The sequence below is a fragment of the Polyodon spathula genome, chromosome 4 (assembly GCF_017654505.1).
Source record: "Polyodon spathula isolate WHYD16114869_AA chromosome 4, ASM1765450v1, whole genome shotgun sequence".
NCBI classification, from domain to species: Eukaryota; Metazoa; Chordata; class Actinopteri; order Acipenseriformes; family Polyodontidae; genus Polyodon; species Polyodon spathula.
The window spans coordinates 13,242,875-13,264,620 of record NC_054537.1 but is presented as its reverse complement, the minus strand read 5'-3'; the positions used below and the strand labels follow the sequence as shown (position 1 = coordinate 13,264,620).

Sequence of the window (21,746 nt, the reverse complement as noted above, 5' to 3'; positions counted from 1 at the left end):
TTTCCAACAACTGGTATTCTACCATGGAACTCACCCCTGTTGTACTGAGCCTGACCACTAGAGGGAGAAATGATGGTTGATGTACAAGTGCACTATTTTACATATTTGTGTACAAACGTTATATCAGTTGATAAATAATATCTCAACAACAATAAGAGTTGATATTGAGACTATGAAAAATTGAACATAATTGCGATTTAATTTTTTTTTTTTTTTTATTGATAGAAAGTTTGTACACCCAATCATATTATACAAACATGTTCAAAAAATATATAACTAACATTCATACATGTATAAACCTAAACATACAACACTTACCTTCAATTATAATATTACAGAGAATCCTGGAAATTGTAGTTTAAAACATAAAAAAAAAAAAAAACGCCGTTTTAAAACGCTTTAAACGACAACTTCCAGGGTTCTCTATAATTGTAAACCTCTTCCTGTTTGTTTGTGCATTTCCATGGATATTATTAAAACGTTCTGTACAAGTGGGAATGCTGGACAAACATTTCTTGCCCATTGTATTACAATGTACGGTACAGCCTTCTTAATTTATACAAACAAGCGTCAATTATGTTAAGTTTTTCTGCGAAATTAAAAAAGACAAAGGAACTTTTTTTTATTGTTTTTTTTTTTTTTATTTTATTTTAAATGTACCCAACTCCCAGTAAAAGATAGCGAACACGTTTCACAACAATACAACATTAACAAGAACTTGCAAAATGTTTCATTCGAAGTAACAAATACGTTTTGAAAAACAATCGTTTTTAAGAACGTGAAGCTCTACACAGAAACTTACACCCGCCTGTAGTAAAAATATAAAAATAAATCGTGTTTCCTCCTTTACTACAGAGGCCCTGCCCTTCCGTGTTCAGTTCTGAATCGGCCAATTTGATTGGATCCGACTGAGCAGCCAGAAACAATAGCCGTGTAAAGCGAAACTTAATAGTATCTTTTGTAAAAACAGAATATGGTGGTGTGGGGCAGGCTGGCAGCAAAATGGCAAGTCACACCAAAGGCAACAATGATAATGTTCTATCTGCTCTCACAGGTAAGCACGAACGCTGTGAAAAATATATACTTAATTTACAAAGTTAGTTTTGGTTACTGTTTACAGTTCTGTAGTACCGTAGCATCTATACAGTGGCAAAACACATATCATGTTATCAAATTATACACAACTAGTGTTTTATACACAACCAGGGTGTCTCCTGGGGTTGCCACCTTTTCCACAGACCAACATGGTTCTCAGTCAGACTAGCTCTATCAAAACTTCAGTATACTGTAGTACAGTTTAACACAATATACCACAAGATCTCGGTACAAAAAAATTAATAATCATACAGTATACAGTGTTGTACTCTTGATACTTCTAGCAATCGAACTTGCAAGTCAGAAAAAACAGTAGCCATATTATCATGGTAGGTTAGAGGCTAATCTTACCTGAGACAAATAGCTGTGGTGATGAGTAACGCTGTAGTAAATCAGTGCAATTTCTGACGCGACGATCCTGTCTACGTGCTTTTTGTTTTTGTTTTTTTACAAACAATTTCTGAGTCTGAAAAGCTAGTTTGTGACGCCCCCTCCCCCTCTCCCATAATAAATATTAATAAAAGTTATTAACAGGCGTTAAAAACTATGGCACTATTGGTTGTGTGTCGGTAAAATGAGACAAAGTGAGTCAAAATGTACTCATATTTGGTTCGGGTTTTTCAATGTTACTAATGGCTACCGCTAAATATGCAATGTTTATAGATACACGCACGCATATATGTGGTTTAATTACCATTATATAGCGTAAATAACCCATATTTTACTGTAAAGGTTATGTATTTAATCACACCCAGATCAATGTAATGTAAAGCATTATTGAAATGCAGGGGCACAGAAGGCTGTACAGATCAGTACTAAACACATTTCTAATAAGATAGTGGAAATCCTTTAAGCAAATAATGACCATATACTGGAAAGTTTGGCTGGTATTACATTTGCAGATTTGCTACCTTGGTAGATTTTTGACGTTTTTTTCATTTATCACTTGGCATGTTCGCAAAGAAAAAAATTAGTTTTATACTTTTAATTTCAAAAACATATTTAGTTAATGAAATGTGTCTGCTAAAACAGTATATAATTTACAGTAACTAGTTATAGCATCTACAATGTCACTGCAGCAACTTAAGGCTGCAACAAAGGCCTTCTAAAAATGAGTTACAATATTTATCGTTCCTATATGGCCCTTCAATTTTAAGATGTCAGTAATTGGAAAGGAGTACTAACTGCATTCCACTTTAACGATAGGCATTTGTTAACTCTCAGTTTTAAAACTTAGCTATGGTTCATTAACATAACGCAATGATCAAAGTATCATGTAGTAATTGTAGGACAGCATTGCACGTGTGAAAACTTAAACAATAAAGCCGAAACTAAAACGCTTTAAATTTAAAACTGGTTAATAGACTAACAAGCAGAACTAATTTATTTTAACGCATTGTTTAGGGACTTTGCGACACCTGCAAGGTGGGTAGTTGTAGGCCTATCTGCGTATTGATAAGAACAATCCAACAATCTGCAACACTGTTACATCATGGCTGCTACTCAATTAACCCCTTGTAAAATAATAATTAAAAAAAAAAAAAGGTACCATAGTAGCAGGCGCAGTTTATACAGCCTCAGAGTTTCTGATCTCATCACAAGTTTCAAATTTCCTAAATCAATTGATAGAAATGTCCGGTATGTTTTTAATATTTTTAAGCAAATTGGATTCATCACTTACTGCCTTTCTCATACTCAGTTTGGCATCTGACACATTCTTTCCTTTGCCCAGCGTGCGCTTCTGTGCTGCGTACCACCAGACTGTTAGAGGGCGGGACCGCACACTGTATGCCACACTCTGATTGGTGGAAGTATTATTGACGATAAAATCCAAACTGCCAATAAAGACTCAATAAATTTCAACCCAAAATGTCCCGTTATACGGTATGTCAAAGAAAATATTAAAGGAAGATTTGTGTTTCTTATGCTTTTAACTTAAAAACGGACATTAGAGCATCCAGGTTTGTTAATTCCTGCCACCTTGACACAGATGCTAATTGCCCCTGGAGAAACTAGGGGGGCAACACTAGTGTCTCCAGTTAAGTCCACATGTAATTTCTAATACCTTAAAGCTAATGTGGTTTCAATGCTTCTGTTGACACCAACTTGACCATGAGACAATTGATGCGCTGCGCCTGTACTACAGAAAGCAGAAGCAACAATCACATTTTTTTCAGATAGTCATTATTTGACAAAAATATCCTCAAATTATTTTTTTCCCCCAGCAAAATAGTGCACTGATGTATCAGATATTGGAGGAAAGTGATACAAAGCTCTGTTTAATGCAATAGAGCTATAGAGTACATGTGTATATGCATACAGGATGTGGAAACATAATATAGGAGTGTGAATGCTGCAGTTTAAGTTTTTTTTTTTTTTTTTTTTTTTAAATATATAGGAATTTGATACCTCACGTTCTTGTTTTGTTGCAGATTTACTGGGTTGTGCTTTATTTTTTATATGTATTTGTTTATTTTAATTACTAGTACATTTTCATGTTGGTATCAGCAGCATTTCTATATTTTTTTTTGTGGCAGTAAAAATAAATCCACAAAATGTAAAGTTACTCTGGACTTCTGAAATGATTTTAGACATTTTTTATTTGTTGGAGGATACAAGGGTTTCAGCTACATTAGTCTCTAAGTGACATGCGCTTGAACATGTCAGCCCTTCATTCTGATGAGCTACAGCAGAGTTCTTGAAGGCCCTGCTTAGGGAATGGCCCTGAACTATGTGGTAGGCTAATAACTTGCCTGAATTTTATTCAGATCCCAGCAGAATGAATGTAAGTTAACAGTACCCAGCAGTGTAGCAATATTGCAGTTCACCTTGTAAGCACCCTGGGATGCTAGTACATGAAGAATTATATTAGAAAATGGTCTGGTAAGGAATTATAAAGCCCACCTATCACCAGGGAACTGCTTGCAGATTTTTCAGAAAAAGTTCAAGAAACCTCTTATAGGGGACATTTTAAGCAAATTTCCTTAAGTGTCTCAAATCTTGTATGGGTGGGTCCCATTTATATGCCAGCTTGCAGATAAACTGGAGGATACACTTACATTGGTTTTTGTTTTGACATGACCAAATTGTCACCTGAAAATTGCACTTGGCAGAGGGGGATATTGTCTTTTTGTAAGTTAAAAGTGGTGCAGTGATTAATGTTTATTGTGGATTACACAGTTTTATAATAAAATTAGACTTATGTTAAGTTTGAGTCCATGTCTATAAAGCTGGCAAGACATTAAACACTTTTCAGGGGTGTGTATTAAATTGTACGTGTTGCATAGGCAGACAGTACAGCTAGAAAGAAGCCTGGCAGAGTTTGGGTGATTGGAGTTCTGGGCAGACAGACTTCACAGGTTGTTGGAGACTTGGGATGAAACTAACAAGTCTACAGTATTAGCTGCAGAGCTTGATAGTGCAATGGTATGGGAAATTTTCTGATAGGTGCTACTGTAATTCTAACTATTACATCATTCCTCAAGGGCGCTGGAACTTGGGGTGCTGGGGGTGCAGAAGCACCCCCTTGGCATTTCATGGCTTCCGTCATGTAGACGGGTTACAATTTTGTTCAATGGCTTTCAGCACCCCTACTTTAAAAAATGTTCCAATGCCACTGTCATTACCCACATGTCAATCACAGGTTACTGCTGGGCAAGTGGGCACATAGGCTCTGCATTTCTGTTAGCAGACTTTTACTCTTTACTGACAATTGAAAACATATATTTTGGCTGCTGAAAGCTTCTTTCAGACTCTTTTTTTAAAGCTGCATTCTTGTGTTTTTTTTTGCTTGTTTTTTTTAAAGATGGAATGTGCTTCTGTAAACCTACCATATACTGGTTAAAATAGTTTCTCATTAGTTATTGAATGTCTTAGACTCTGGGGATATAGGCCTACAATACATTTGTCCATCTGTATTTGACATTCTGCACAAGGTATCTTGAAATTGTGCTAAATCTTGGTACTATATTGACATTTTATTTTGTGTACTTTGTACACCCGCCCAGAATATGTTATTATACTGTAAGTCTAACATAGTGTGTGCATATTTTTAATATGTATCCGCTTCCTTTACCAAGCAACGGCTATCTTGGTAGGCTTAGGCTATAGGCTTTAGTAACCTTTTTCTTTTTTTGTTCACATTCACATGAAATTCATTTGGTTCATTTAATTAACAGAGATCAAGTTTGATTTCAATTCCTACTGCAGTAGGCTCTGCAAAAGTGTTGTCAATGTGGGCGATGATGTTCTTCAAAAGCTTGCATCATTTTCCATGAAGCCATCTCGGGTTGAAATGTTAGGTGAGAAAAGTGAACAGAATCTGTAAGAGTCAATTGTAGCATTCCACTTAAACTGGTTAGCTGAGGCTTCGGCCTGAAGAGGAGTCTTAAGAAAGACTGCTTTATGGGGTCAGATTGAACCAATTAAAACCACAAGGTGTCAAAAACATATTTCAACTTCAACGCACTAGCAGTAGCTTAATTTAGCTCTGTTTACAATTTTAACTTAGACCATGCTTCTAGAGGTTTTACTTTTTTATTCAGGGTTTTTTTTTTTCTCATCACAGCTACTTTGTATTTCAAACAGAAAGATTTTCAGAAACATCTAAATCTGTGAATTTTTTGCTTTGTTTTGTTTTTTTAATTATTGTGAAGCAGTTAGCTGGATGTTTGAGACTTCCTGCTAATATATATATATATAGACACACACACACACACACACACACACACACACACACACACACACACACACACACACACACACACTAGTTGAAGTACCCGTGTTGTCCGGGGAAATTAAGCATTTCAATATTCCATGCATGACAAACTGGGGAACAGTAGCCTTATGTTTTCCTGTAAGTTACCGATCTTGGGTGTCGCACAATGCGCTCGCACCCCTTTCCCTTTTTTTAACGTTATTTTTTAGGGGGGTTTGCCATTTTTTAAATATTTTAAAATTTGTGTTCTTTTTGTTTTTTTTTTTGGTTTTGTGGGTTTCTTTAATTTGTGATACATGGCTACTGTAGTGATCCAGCAATGGGGTTACTAAATAAAGTACCCCAGGAGTCAAAATTTGGGATCCAAATATAGCCCTCGCCCTTCCCCTGAATGAAAGAGGAGGCCATGCAAAGTTTGGTTGCACTGGCTCCTGCGGGGTCCGAATGCTTAAAGGAACAGACAGACAGACAGACAGACAGACAAACTTTCTTCTTTATATATTAAGATATATATATATATATATATATATATATATATATATATATATATATATATATATATATATATATATATATATATATATATATATACATACATACATTTAAAAAACACATAATAATGTTAAATAATAGACTTTCTTCTGGTACTGTAAATGCTATGTTAAAAGGTTGACCTGGACTTTAGTTGTTTTGGGACATGTTAACATTGTGAAAATATAAAATATTATGTTATTTGGGTTCTTAAAGGTTTAACTGGGTTATTTATCCCATATGTTTACCGCATGTCCTTATTTGTTTATCTTCCATATAGCCTTGTACGACAACATCATTATCTAAATGTCTCATTTGAATTTTGTAATACATGCATGCCATTTCTGGGGAAACTGATGTCCTCCAAATGGTTTTCATTCCACGATGATCAAGGGGAGAGAGTACTACTTTGTGAAGAGGCTTAGTGCTCATTTGACTGCGTTGAGGTGTTATATTACATTTAACCCCTGGAGTCAGACTGTCTAGCAATCGTTTAGATGTGCAGTTAACATACACAAACCCATCAAATAAACTAGGACATGCAAAAAATAACTTCCATATCAGATGCATTTTATTGTACCTTAGCATTTCTGACTAAACAATGATCTTTGTATTTGTCACACCTTCCGTTCCATCTAGTCCAAAGCTCATGGCTCCCAACTGTGATTCAGATTGGAGGATATGATAAAAATTGACTGACCTGTGACCATGGCCATCTTTATATTTTGTTGCAGTTCCTAATTCTTTCATATCCGCAATATTTTCAGCTCTGATTCTTTGGTATATATACAGTACACTAAGACTTCAGTTAATGAAAAACACTAATGTTCTTAACACAATTTACTGTTGTTGCTTCTGTGTCCACTGGAAGATCACTGCTTCTGAAGGTCATTTCGCTACCCAGACAATTAAATGTTTTCAATGGAAATCTCCAGTTTGCCTCCAGAACATTATATTATCACACACCTTAAATTTAAAGCAGTGTTGAGTTCCATAAAATAATAATAATAATAATAATAATAATAATAATAATAATAATAATAAATAATAATAAATAATAATAATAATACATTTTAAATACATTTTAAAAAGTCATGCCTTACTGTTACAGCACATTTGGAAAGGCCACAGTGTCTTCTAACGAAATAAGTTGTACAGATATTATAAACTATAGGGGTGAACCCAAGATTGAGGCTGGTTAACTGTATATGCATTAAGTGGAGTCATTTTTAGAGTCCTTGCTGAAAAAACGGGGACCTTTATGTGCGAGTGACACATTTATTTTGACTGTTAGACGAGTGTTGCCCTTTATATTAAAGTTCCCATGTAGTACACATGCCTATGAATATAATCCCTCTACATTTAAAGTGTTCCAGTGAAGTACAGTATCCAATGTGACTGAGATGGCAGGAGATGTGTGTTACTGTTGGTAATTTCATTATTATGGAAATCACTTCTTTTGCAGATGGCTTTACATTACCCTCATCGGGGTGCGCAGTATGTCCCTGCAATGGGAGAAAGCATGAAGGTGCTGTGAGTTCGCACATATGCATAGCACACATTTTAACAATCTTTTTTTTTGCATATCCAGTTGTTTTAAAGCTCAGTAAGAACATTCTTTAGTTATTTAGAATATGAATCGGCACGTATGTAGAGATGCATTTCTGTTTACAGCATCTGTCCAGATTGTGCTAAAAGTCCTCAGTTATGAATGACAAAACCATCCTTTTATGTTGTATCCCAAAAAAGACATGCTTTTTGCTGGTCTGAGCATGGTAAATTAGTCTAGAGTGGCATTTAATAAAATACAGTAACAATCCATACAGGCTTGTAAGCCTGTAGGTCTTTTCAACTGCCAGTTTGAGAGTCTGGGCATTGAGCAGAGACGATATACTTTTTGCCATAATCCACCAAATGTAAGGCAGTATACGGTATTTGGTTTTAAATATCCACAGAATATAAAATGTTCAAGTTATGTCCTGTAAAATCCCTTGTATGTGTAAATGGGGCAGATGGCAGGCTGGTTTACAGTGGAACTGCTGTTCACTGCTGATTTTGTCAGTGAACAGCCAAGCTTGCTTTCATTTCAATTACAAACAAATCAGCTGAATCTTCCCTTTTAAGAATGCACCCTAGTAGAGAGGGGAGATCAGGTTCAGTACTGTACAGTAACTGTAATGCCTGAATAACTGCCTCAAACACATGGGTGAGTCTGTTATTCTGTATGTAATCTAAAACTGAACTTGTAATGTTAGAAATAAAGCAGGTTTTTGAAACACTCTGTTAATGTACTGTGGTTAAGTCAGAGGGGTTGTATCATTCGGGAGATTGGTGGCACAACTGAAGATATTCTAAAATCTGTGTAAAGAACGTCTTGAACGTTTGACTGTACTTGCTATATTAGCCCCACATTGTAGCTAGAGTGCTTGTTGTTTTCCCTGTAGTCAGTGTCTGTGCAGTTATGTTTGTACAGTAAGTATTGCATTTATATAGTATTGAATGAAAATCGATGGTTGCATTTTACCAAGTTTGGTGAATTAAATAGTTTGGTATTCATTGTTATCTGTACAGTATATTGTTAAGCTTTGAGAACTTGGTGACATTTTTCAATTATCTTAAGGTGCATTCACTCACTTTCACCTTGTGGTTTTCTAAAAGGGTTTGGAAACTATTGGTGGGAGTAATGTTCAGTATGTATCAAGTTGAATAATTGTGTTTTATCTTTACCCATGCATACTGTAACATATTACTGCTCACACATGCACTTTTGTATTCATGTGATATTTGGGGTTAAAGTATTTATGCAGGACTCACGAAGTACAGGCCTTCTAGTTTTCTGATTTTATTTTTGATCACGTGATGTCCCTTTTTAAACATATTTTGAGCCGATTCGCTTTCTTAATCAAACACTAATTACCAAAGCAAGTAGTTTCTTTTTACCCTCATATCTTGATTGAGTTAACAAACGACGGACATTGATCTCATCTGATTCTATTTAAAACTGCATTTCGTTCTGGCTATAATCACCAAGTTCAATTTGCTAATTTAAACAATCTAGTATTCAGTTAAGGCTTAACAACTATTAATTAAGGTTTAAAGGGAGGGAGAGAGGACTGGAAAATAAAAACCAAACACTAGAAGCCCTAATTATAATTTACAGATCTTGCAATTGCATGTGGAACTGAACGTTCACATTTATTCAACATACAGAGGAAAAGGGCTGCCATATTCTAGATTCTGCTGATGATTTCATTTTTTTGTAAAAATGCGTGGGTGTAACAGGAACTCCATCCGCCTAGATCGTAAATATTAGACATTCGAAGAGCTGAGTTAATTAAACACATTTAGGGTGGCTTGCATACAAGAGCAGACAGCAGAGTAAACAGCAGAGTAGTTCTTCCTGGGTAGAGGCTGGGTTAGTGGTGGAGTATGCTGCTTTCATTTACTGTAGTATTTGGAATATGGATATTTATTGGATTTTGATATATTGGATTTGATTTTGAAGAGAAAACAAATGCTGGAGGAGTATTTAGAGGCTGAACTAATCCTCTTGGCATACAGTGAAGAAGAACATTATCATCATTTTACAAATTATACAGTACAGGCAGAACAGTTCTGGAAACAGACAACATCTAACAAATAGAAACAAAGCAGTTTCCCCACTGCATCAGGTACTTCTAACATTAAGGATCTTCACTACTGGAAAGGTCACCAAATACTTTATTTACTTGAAAATAACCTGATCCTAATACCACACCTTTTTAGATAAGTATTAATCACACATCAAGCCTCTTTAGTATAAGTTTGATAGTAAAATTGCAATGTGCTGAGTGACCTTGTCTTTGACCTGCTATCTAATATGGCTGTATGGAAACCATCTTAGAGGTTTTCTATCTCCACCACTATTCCCCCAATACGGCTGAGTGGATTCTTTCAGACTTTATTGAGAGGTGATCCCCACGTAGAAAGGTAGGCTGATCAGATGTTTTATATTATTTGATCAAACTGTTCATTTACTGTATTCATTCTAAACATATTGTTTTTGTTAATTGCTGTTTTATGAGTTTGCCATTATAACACAGGCCTGGAGCAGAGTGGCCCTGGGGTGTGTTAAAAAACTCCTTAGTGAATTTATTCAACAACCCAACAAGATTTATATGTATGCAATGAAAGATAGACTATTAATATACAGTGCCTATAGAAAGTCTACACCACATTTCAAAATGTTCACCTTATGTTGAGGTTTTCTATCTCCACCACTATTCCCCCAATACGGCTGAGTGGATTCTTTCAGACTTTATTAAGAGGTGATCGGTCAAGACGATTATTAAGAAGTGGAAGATGTATGACACCACCGAGACCCTGCCTAGCTCAGGCCGTCCCCCCAAACTGGATGACCGAGCAAGAAGAAGACTGATCGTAGAGGCTACCAAGAGGCCAATGACAACTTTGCAAGAGCTACAGGCTTTTATGGCCAAGACTGGTCAAAGTGTGCATGTGATAACAATATCCCAAGCACTCCACAAATCTAGCCTGTATGGTAGTTTCTCATCAGCAGGGACTGGGGCACTTGTCAGGATAGAAGGGGAAATGAATGGAGCAAAGTACAGACAAGTCCTTGAGGAAAACTTGCTGCCCTCTGCAAGAAAGTTGAAACTGGGATGGAAGTTCACCTTTCAGCATGACAACGACCCAGAGCACAGACTCAGAGACCCTAAACCTAAATCCAATCTAAAACTTGTGGCATGACTTCAAGATTGCTGTCCATCAACGCTACCCAAGGAACTTGACAAAGCTTGAACAGTTTTGTAAAGAAGAATGATACTTGCAAATCTAGGTGTGCAAAGTTGGTAGAGACCTATCCCAACAGACTCACAGCTGTAATTGCTGCCAAAGGTGCTTCCAACAAGTATTAACTCAGGGGTGGAGACTTATTCAATTATCTTTCAGTTTTTTTTTTTTTTTTAATGTATAATTTTTTTTCTCAATAAAAACTTTTTTCCCTCTTAACAGTGTGGAGTATGGAGTGGAAAAATAATCCTTATTTAAATGCATGAAACTCTGAGGCACTGACACAACAAAATGTAAAAAAGTTCAAGGGGGTGTAGACTTTCTATAGGCACTGTAATGTGTAAGATGTAAGCATCATGTAATTGATCCTTCTTTCCTTAATACTTTTAGATAAAAGTGGATTTCAGTCCGTGAGGCAAACAGTCTACTGGTTGTCTGGATTTTTGTGGCAGACATTGGAAGGACGGCTAATACTAGGAGTTGGATTTGTACTTGGTCTGTTTTTTATCCGAAAGCCGTATGTTTACATAGGGCGGTTTTTGAAACAGTAAGTACATTTGTTTTTCATTGGTGGCTTACCTTTATGACTGATTTATGGTAACAGTTTTTTTTTTATATAAATAATATCAAGATAGGATAGATTTGTTGGTGAGAAAGAGGAGTGTAACGGGGGAAGTGTTAGGTGTGAATAATAATGAGGCAGACACAGAGCAGTGGGTGTTGACACGCCGCACAGACGCGCACGTTTTATTTAATACACAGGCTGTCACTAGGATACCAGCAATGGTAGCCCATGTGTCAGATTTAATAAAGAAAACAAAACTAAAAATAAATGTTTGCCACACAAGGCGAGTGCTAGCCTCATTAAAAGAGGCTGCTTCAGGAACCTACTACACTACAGTAAGCCTCTCTGTACTGGTCGGGATCAACATTCTGTAAACTAACCTAGTGCTGCTGCTCCCAAAGTCCCGGCCTCTCAGCGACTCCGGGTCGTTGCAACAGTCCTGGCTGGACAGAGGCTTTACAAGCACCGTCTTGCAGTTGAAGGGTTCCGTAGTAGTTAATCCTAAAGACGCCTTTTGAGATGCACGTCTCCCCAGCCAATCCGGACCTCCCAATCAGCTCAGCATCTGGTGAGCCTAACTGCTCAATTGGTTGCCTAGCAACGTGTCTCCTGTTCCGCATCCCAGCTGCACACATTCGCACAAGAACCAGCGACAGGGTTCTCCCTGTCACAAGAAGAAATTAGAGGCATTTAAAACAGTACTTTTTAGTTAGTTTGAATTTCATTTTCTCAAATTCCCAGGTGAGTCTTTGGTTTGGAAATTAAAGTATTTTATTAAAAGAGCATTATTTGTTGTCTGTTTACATTGTATATTTCAGCATGCTTCAGTGGATTTATGGAGATACCAATATAAACAACGTCATCCCTTCATCAAAAGAACAAGGCGTTGCTCTCATGAAATGAACTAAATTCACAGAGCAATTTTTTTTCAGAAACTGGTATAAAAAGAGTTTTATAAAATGTGTTTCAGATGGTTTTGTGAAAGTGGGTTTAACCTGAAAATGGCACTAAGGAAAATAACTCTCTTAAACATTCCTAAAACTGCTACATATACAACAAGACTCCATAAGCATAAAAAAGTCTAGTTAGAGCTGTGCTGATACTGCGAAAATACAAGTAATTCGCTTTACCTGTTTGCTGATGGCAAATATTCAATGAAACAGAAACAAGACTTTTAAAAATGTGTTATTTCTCAACAAGAACAGCTGCCTTTCTCTCGTTTGTCCTCATCTGTACAATAGAGTACCAATCTATGACAATGAACTTCAGCATTGAGTGAGTTAAAACCCGTTTGGAAACAAATTTGCTTCTCATCTGTGGCGCTGACATTTTTACTGCTGCACTGCTTGTGGTGGCATGAGTCATTGCATATACATGACCTTTCCTTAACCCTACCTTAAAGTGGTTGTAGCTAACAAAATGCTTTAATAAATCTTACCTGGCATGCAATTCCATTGACTCTCGGGTCTCACAAGTGCACTTTCAAAAGAAACAGAATATCTCAAGCATTTATTTTCATTTTAAAGCATAGCATCTGGTACTACAGTAGGTAAACATAAGTTCTCGGCTTGACTTCCCTTCTAGGGAAATCTGTTACACTTGTACTTCCTGGGTCATTTGACCTCAACAGTGTCTTTGAGTCAAGCATCTTACTGGCTACAAAGCATTGTTAGTCATTAGGAAAAGCAGCAGTTGGTTACTGTAGGTGAAATGACTATAAAAGTGCAAGACAGTCAGAAAGCAAGGCTGCAAACTGAGATTTATTTATCTTATTGTACTTCTGGAAAGCATGTTTTAAAATGAAAATATCTGTACATGTTTTTTAAAACATAGATTTCATTCAAAACTACCATTTGAGCCCCATATAATGAATGGATGTACATTGAAGGGGACATTTATGGAATTATTTTTTAAGCTGCAATCACTTTGAGATAATGGGTAGGATTTTCAGACGTTTGTAAATGATAACTCCAGTGTTAATCAACAAGTAGTTATGTATAAAATACCGTATGAGTGGTTTTAGTTAGTTTGATTAGTTTGAGTTTCTAAATTAAATCAGACTGTCAGCTTGTTATTTATTGTCACTCAATAATTGTGTAGACAAGGACAAATGAGGGAACGCTTTATTCAATTTAATTAATATCTGCAACTTTAAACCTGTTATTTTACATTAATAATGTATTCCCCATGTTAGAGTAGATCCGTATCCTAATGCATAGCCAGACAACATCATCAATACACAACAAGTTTCCTTTTGATTTATTGCCATGTCTTATGTGAGTGCTACTAGCATCTATCAGAAGGCACTCGGGAGCTGTGTCACAGGCAACAATGGTATTTCAGTGCCATAAATTAAAAACTGAACATTTACAGCAGTGTTTTATTACTTGCGACATTCCACTTTATGACCTTTCCTCTCAGGTCCCAGATGATACATGAAGCAAAACAAATCCTTGTAGTGATGTCATTAAAAAAACATAATTCCTTTTATAGGCCTTTTGGGTTTTGATGGCTCTTTGTGCATAATTGTCAATATTTACTGGGATTGCTTTTTTCATATTGGCACTGTACTTTTTATAGTTCATATCCTATCAAAAAACATTACCGGTATATATTTCTTGTACAAATACATTTTTTAAATATGTTATATCTGATGCTGTTTAGTTGATTACAATAGACACCAAGGGCAGAAAACATAGAATGTTTTATAACAAAACAAGATACTTCACAATATATCTTACAGTAAGCAGGGTCCCAAACCACCCAAATCCCAGAACATCCTTGCTCACCACAACATATTGTATATTCATTGTAAAGTATGGGGATGTATTGACTTGGCCTTTCCCTCTTTCATTTCAGTTACAAAGGATGTTTCCCAGGGATGACCAAAAGTAAGAATTCTTTCATGTATGATTCAGAATTGTGTATCTGTGTCTGCATTTATACTGTATAGCACTTTAGTGTTTTGTTCTCTCCTCCGGTGTCAGAAAGTCTCAGTGTAACCCCAGCAATGGATCTACTAGAATACTGTGAGCTGGAATGGAAAGGAATGACACCTCATGCTGATCAAATAAGGAAGGTATGAACAATCCTACAAAGTCCTCTCCATGCTACTTAAATATAACCCATTAAATACATGACTATCTAAATGTTCACTGATGTTATTCCATGAATGTGCATGACAGATCAACCGGGTGAGTTAAGCCCGCTGCACACAGCCCGACTGACTCATCTCAACTGGCTGTACAGAGTCTGGATGAATAGTAGCAGTGTGCATGCCCTTAAAATCAATATTTAATTTGGGATGCAGATTTAATTCGGGATGTCTTCAGATTTGAAGATTGAACATGTTGAACCTTTTTGCAGTTTCGTTCAGATGTGATCAGTCTGTCTGTGTGCGGCGGTTGCTGACCAAGACTGACTGAGACCGATTACTCATAAATAAGGATGTCAACCAATTTACCTTTTTATTATCAATCTACTGGCAGCCTATATTTTCTTACTGGGCTAAAACAGAAGTAACCGGCTCCTAGATCCACACACTGAGAAAAAAAAGCCAAAGACAAATAAAAATCAACAGGTTGGACTGTATTTACCACACGCTGAAGTGTAGCAGAGAAACTATACAAAAAGTCAAACACGGCATGAAACGTTTGCATTGTGTAAATTGTCAACATCTAAATTAATAGGCTAAGCGCTTATTTTTGGTTGCCTTGCGGCACTGTCTTCGCCATCTAATCAGCATACGATGCCATGCATAATGTGAGGGCCGCTGTGTTGGGCTAAGTTAATACAAAAATTTATACAGGACAGTATTAATTACATTTTTGTACATAGTAATCACCAGTATCTAGTTGTGGTCAGTCTCTCTAATTCAGTCTTAGCAGTGTGCGACACCCTGTCGGGAAAAACTCAGTTGTGACGTCAAACTAAAACAGAGCATAGCTGATTGCAGAATCTGTGCAAACTCAGATAGATGAGTCGGGATGGCTTGAGTCGGGCTGTGAGAGGCGGGCTTTAGTTGTTTACGGTCATCTTCAGTAATATAAACAGAGCACTCTGTGAACGTTCATGGGGGAGTTTGTTTATTTAACAAGTACAATGTAACTAACATGTTTCAGATGAGTCATGTTTCTTGTCAACCTAAGTTTCCACAGTAAAAAACAGCCCAGTATCAACCTGGCTTTAGTACCCAACACCTCTATTACAAACTGCAGTTAGGTTGTCAGTAGCACAAAGGGGCAAATGGGGGCAGTGTTTTTACCATACATGTATCTGAGGGAGTCGATGATAAATACTAGAACACTCCAAACATTTGAGCATTTTTCCAGTGGTGCTTGGAAGCAATTTTAGTATAGCAGCTAGTGTGCATGTAGTGAAAATCATGACATTTTCATTGGGGGATTTACTGCAACTTCTTGTTGTTTTATTGAACCCCTCTAATACAGCTTTAGTTGCACGATCATTTGTTTATCATTGTGGTCTCCATGATTCTACTTTGATCTGTTTTCAGGCCTATGGAGAAATCTATAGGATACATAATATTGGGTACATTTGCAGAGTTCGTGGAGACAACTACTGTGCATTGAGAGCTACACTGTTTCAGGTGCTCAGCAATGGCATCCCCTTTCCATCCTGGATGAAAGAACAAGATATCACAAAGGTATCTTTTTACATTGGTACATATTCATATTCCTATTTTTTTTTTAATTCATACCTGTTTTTATAACTATTATGAGTGTTTTGAACAGCAATTTCTGGTTTGATTTTTTTTTTTTGTCCTGGTCTTAATAACTAATGTCATTTTTCAACCACAAACACAAACCACAAAACTTTGGTTTTTGGAATTATTTTCTGAGGCATTAATGAAACTGTAGATACAGTAGAATGAGGTAATCCTTTTTTTTTACTGTAGTGTTCTTGAGGATAACTCTTTTCTTTTCTCCTGTTCTATTGGTGCTGTGTAGCTCCCTGAGAAGCTGTTTTACTCACAAGGGTGCAACTGGATACAGCAGTACAGCTTCGGACCAGAAAAATACACAGGACCAAAAGCTTTTTATAAGCTACGTAAATGTGTAGACGTGTTGAAGTTTCAGGTAATCTATATGGCATTTTACTAAAGTTGTGTTGGTAGATGTTAGTGTTAAAGCAAATGTTACATATTTAAAGCAAACGAAGCTCATTCTAAAATAGAGACAACCAGAAACTAAATGTTTCAGACATTTAATGGTCTACAGTAGAGGCTCTCAAATGTTTTTGTTTAGGGGACATCCTTTTTAAAACCTATTTTGAATAGGGAGGGACCCCAACTGAAGACTGAGGACAAGGCTAATCACAAACAAGAAAGCCATACTGAACTGTGAATATAAATGTTTTGAGTGGAATATTGTCTGTTAGTGTCATAAGGCCTCTTTCACCACCACAACAGTCAGACCACTGTAGAATAAAATCAAGAAATTGACAAAATTCAAGTCCATGTTTTATGTACAGTAGCTTCTGCAGAAAATACCAAGGCTTGTCTTTCACGACTACAGTGAAAGAACATTTGTATATTCTTGTACAAAAGAAGCAGTTTCCAGAATTTTCCGGGAACCCCCTGGGTAATGTTTGCTGACACTCAGGGATCCCCAGGCCCCAGTTTGAGAACCCCTGGTTTGGAAGACGTCATGGCAGTCACTAAGCCTTTTGTCACCATTGTTGTTGTTTGTGTAGGTAGTGTGAATAGGGTATTTGTCTTTATTTTGTTTGATAATGCAGTCATGGAGGGATAACAGTTTACCTTTTAGTTCAGATCAGACTTAGCTGGGGCCTTATAGAAACACATTTCTGGGTGCAGGGCAAGTGGTATTCTCGTGATATGTTTAATACATATTTTGTCAATGTTTCCACAAGAGAAATTCCCCCAGAGAAACCAGTTTGAGAAACACTGAACGGTTGTTCTAAACAGTCACTTAAAGTGTAGCAAGTAACTTTACACAAGCAGTTGTGGTAATTTTTGCACTTTATTTGTAAAATGTACACTACATTGTAGATAGATTCACATGTTACTGCAGCTTTGGACACTTCAAACAGAAATTCACATGCATACTGTACAAGTGTACTAGTGTTATCAGCATATTTGCATTTCAGCAATATGAAGTCAGTGTATGTATTGTTGTGTGTTTTTTGTTGTGTTTTACCATTCGAACTATGTAGAATATATGTTTACTAAATACAGCTTTGTTTTGTATTAGTGGGAAATAACACCCATTTACAAATTCTGTTAGTTGGACATTTTCCTGTAAGGGGGATTCAAATCCTAAGAAAGGGTTACAACCTGTATGTAGCTGGATATCCCCTACATATTTCATGGCATTGTTGTAACATTTTAATATCTCCATAGTGGGCTGATATTTATGGACGCAAGGATAAGAAGGCACGTGAAAAAGCCTGCAAGCTCCTGTTCATGGATGAAGAAAGCGAGTACAAGATGTACGAGGCAGTGAAATTCCTCATGCTCTACCAGGCCATTGATATGTTTGAGGAGATGAAGCACGGGCAAGATGTCCCCAATTTCTGTGCAATCCTTTTCTCAAGGGACACATCTTTAGACCCCTTTAGCTTCATGCTAAACCACCTGAACACCATTGGTGACTCTGGTGGACTTGAGCAGGTAAGCTAAGCTTTGAAATAAAGCAGATAATCCATTCACAATTCTAAACTGATTGATTGATTTGGCATACAGTAGTCATTTTGGGGTTTAACTGTACATTTAAAAGCTTCATTAATACCCCTTTTTATTGTTTAATATGATCATAACAATTTTGGGCTGTATGGATGTTTTTTTACACTCACCTTTAAATGTGTTAGTAAGGTTTATTTCCAGCAGTAGCACTAAGGCTTCACCCAAGTTTGCATTCTGTCGATGTAAATGTGAAAGGACCTGATTCGATTGTGCTTACTTAAAACTTGGCTCTAGTGTTTACACAATCCCTGGAAAGATAACAGCAGTGAAATTGGAAACTACTTCCACTTTCTTGAAATGCACGACTATTCATGTACTTTGTTACGATTAAACCATGAAAAAGTTATCTCAGTATAAAGCACTAACCCTTGCTGCTTAGAAACAGGTGGACTGTACCCATTTACCCACCCACACCCAACTCACTGCTCACTGTATTTATAAAGTACAACAAAAAAAACCTTGACAAACCATGCCAATGTTTAAATCTGTTAATGTAATGTTTAAAGTTATGAATATAATCTGGCTTTTTTTGTTACAGATTGAGATGTTTCTTCTTGGATACACATTAGAGCTGCACATCCAAACCTTCAGACTGTACAAGTATGGCACAGAGGAATTTGAAGTTAGTTTCACTGATGTATGTGGGAGGGACTGGCACAAGATCACCCTCCTGACAGAGGATGACAGACATTATAACATACCTGTTACCCATCAATAGGTAGATGATGAAACCACAAGAGCCTCTGAGTAAATCATGTTTGGTGCTGGTGATAGTCAGTATTGAGTCATGACGGAGCGGGTCACAGCCCTGTTTGTTTTTTAAGTTGTTTAATATTGTGGTTCTATAAACATTTCCTTGGGGCAGCACTTCCTGCTAGGTACAGTAGCAACCACATAATATGTGATTCTTTTTTTGACAAATCTTCATAGAACTGTGAAGTTATAATGTATATGTTTGGAAAGGAGAGTGTAACAAAAAAATGCTGTTAAATATTTTAAACAAAACACAAGTAATGCACTTGAGTTAAGGGTAGTTATACTAAATCAATAGTATCCAATTTGATTTTAACCTTTGTAATTACTGCACCTGAGTGTCACATACTCCAGCAGTGAGTGTGTCATTGAGTCCAAGCCCTTGCTGTTAAAAGCATCTCTGATGGGAATGATCCTTTGGTCAGAAGGTCTGCTATGATGCAGTGTATTAAAGTAGTGTGGGGGTCATTACTCAGACAGCCATAAAGAACAGGTACTAATTAACCTTTCCTATCAACCTCCTACATAGGTGCTGTAGTGAGGGAGAAAAAGAGCCCGATATATGATTGGAGTTTTAGACAACCGGGTCCATTCAGTTTATCTAAACAGTGGCGTATCTAAAAAAAAAACTGCCACTCAAAGTACTGACATTAGTTTTGAAAATGAAACAGTTAACAGTTTATGTGCTCTGTCTGTAAAAATATGTACAATAGCAGGGAGGGTCATACAGCATTTAGTTGTTTAATGTACAGCACTAGATCTGTCACAATTTAGATAATTTGAATTGAGCCCAATGTGTTGTATCACGCATGAATATCATTTGAGATTTTATTCAGAGAGTTCTGTGCTGGAAAGCTTCCGATCCCCTTTATAAATGTTAATGGTCAATATTTGACTTTACATTTAAATATGCAAAAAATTCTCAGGGGCCACAAGGCATTTCATCCCAGTGACAGGTTAATAGACTTTGAAGCTTTTCATTGGAATTGATCAGCCCATAAGTTTGCTTGGGGTTATAGAGCAATGCTTACCCTGTGCACTATGGAAGTGGCGGATGGTGTTTTATTTTCTGTAAAAAATGTTTTCTAACATTTGTTTTTTAATGTTAATTAATTTTAATCATATAAGGGAATAATATGAAAAATGTAAACCACAACATGGTGTGTGTTGTTGTGATTAAGGGTATGTCTTGGTGCACTGTGAGGCAAAAGGCCAAGTGCCCACATGCCTTAAACCACAGAGTGCCAAACCGAGAGATTTTTACAGGCCTGTGATGTCAGATTAGTCATAAAAATAATCCTGGTTGATAATTTACAACAATGCACATGTTGTATTAGCTAATTGCAATTGTTTTCAAGATTTAAAAAATTGATTTTACTTATTTTCATTCATTTTTTAATTTCATCTTGTGTCTGAAAAAAAGACAAAAAATTACTGAAACATTAAAACTGAAAGTTTCAGCTTTTCTGAAATTAGAAAACGCTCATTAAGTACACTCCATGACATTGTTGTCTTGTTAGGGACCAAATCTACTATATTACCAAAACCTACATGTACTTTCTTTTTTTTACTACTGTGCATTAAAACCGTGTTTGCCCTTATTGACATGTTAGCACACATTTAGTTTATGTAAATGTTCCTGTAGCGCATCTCACTCTATTGTTTGTTTTTACCAACTGCATTTAATCAGATGTAATATATTACAGCTGTTTGCTTTCACACTTGAGAACAGAATAAATGTGTGCTGTATTGCCCACTTCTGTGTGTGTTTTAAATAGTAACACATCAAGTGTTAGTCTCTAAGGCATGTGATGTTGATGGCAGAAGCAGTGCCCTATATATACACAGCCCAGCATTTCACAAAAAACAGACCCTCATTCTCTATTGACAACTTATCAGATATAAATCATGTAATTTGAGTACCAGGGAAGCCTGGAGAAAGGGTTTGGGTATTAGTATTCCCTAACCTCAGCTGTAAACTGTAAACCAGTACTGTTTATACCATGCATAGCAGGATTGTGCCCTGAATTTGAATCACATGTCACACATAATGAAATACTGGTGCAAGCTATCTCAGCCTTCAGGGCAATACATCTTATATGCCATCAAGTTTTCCATTTCATTTCAGAAACTTATCACAGCAAATAGCGGTCATGGGTATTGAATTTTAGGGTACCGTGGCAACTACATATTTGCTAAATACAAATACATTCTCAAGCACTGTACTGTTCCTAAAGGGATTTCTGTCATTAGTACCTGGAGATGCTTGTGACATTCATAATGCTTTCAGGGATTTACTTATATCATGATATTCTGTGCTGTGCCTGTATTCAGTACTTTCAGATTTAGTCCAGCATTTACATGGGTGAAATAAAGCCTTTGATAACGATGAGAAGATTCAATTCTGCTTTATTTTCTCATGTACATTATAATGTTGATGTTGTAAGATGTAGCTGTTTTTATACAACATTGTGTAGCACAGAGGTCCTCAAAGTAATTTTGGCACAGGCATGAAGTAATCTTACTTGGCTGTTTGCGGGCACGCTGACTATTGCATAGGTTCTTAAACA

General features: G+C 36.6%; 1 protein-coding gene across 3 annotated transcripts; it reads left to right on the top strand.

Annotated features, from left to right (window-relative positions):
- The first annotated feature begins 343 nt into the window (after positions 1-343).
- On the top strand, positions 344-21,712 carry LOC121314198 (inactive ubiquitin thioesterase OTULINL-like). 3 transcript variants are annotated; one of them, XM_041247211.1, is made up of 8 exons: positions 345-1,054; positions 11,525-11,681; positions 14,559-14,590; positions 14,687-14,778; positions 16,213-16,362; positions 16,667-16,795; positions 18,082-18,351; positions 18,962-21,712. In XM_041247211.1, exons 1-8 carry the CDS (start codon positions 1,003-1,005, stop codon positions 19,139-19,141), a joined length of 1,062 nt encoding a protein of 353 aa, XP_041103145.1. In that variant the 5' UTR covers positions 345-1,002; the 3' UTR covers positions 19,142-21,712. The 3 variants fall into 3 exon arrangements, with proteins under 3 accessions (XP_041103148.1, XP_041103145.1, XP_041103147.1); XM_041247214.1 differs by lacking the exon at positions 11,525-11,681 and having other exon boundaries at positions 344-1,054; XM_041247213.1 differs by lacking the exons at positions 345-1,054; positions 11,525-11,681 and adding an exon at positions 11,696-12,637.
- The last annotated feature ends 34 nt before the right edge of the window (positions 21,713-21,746 follow it).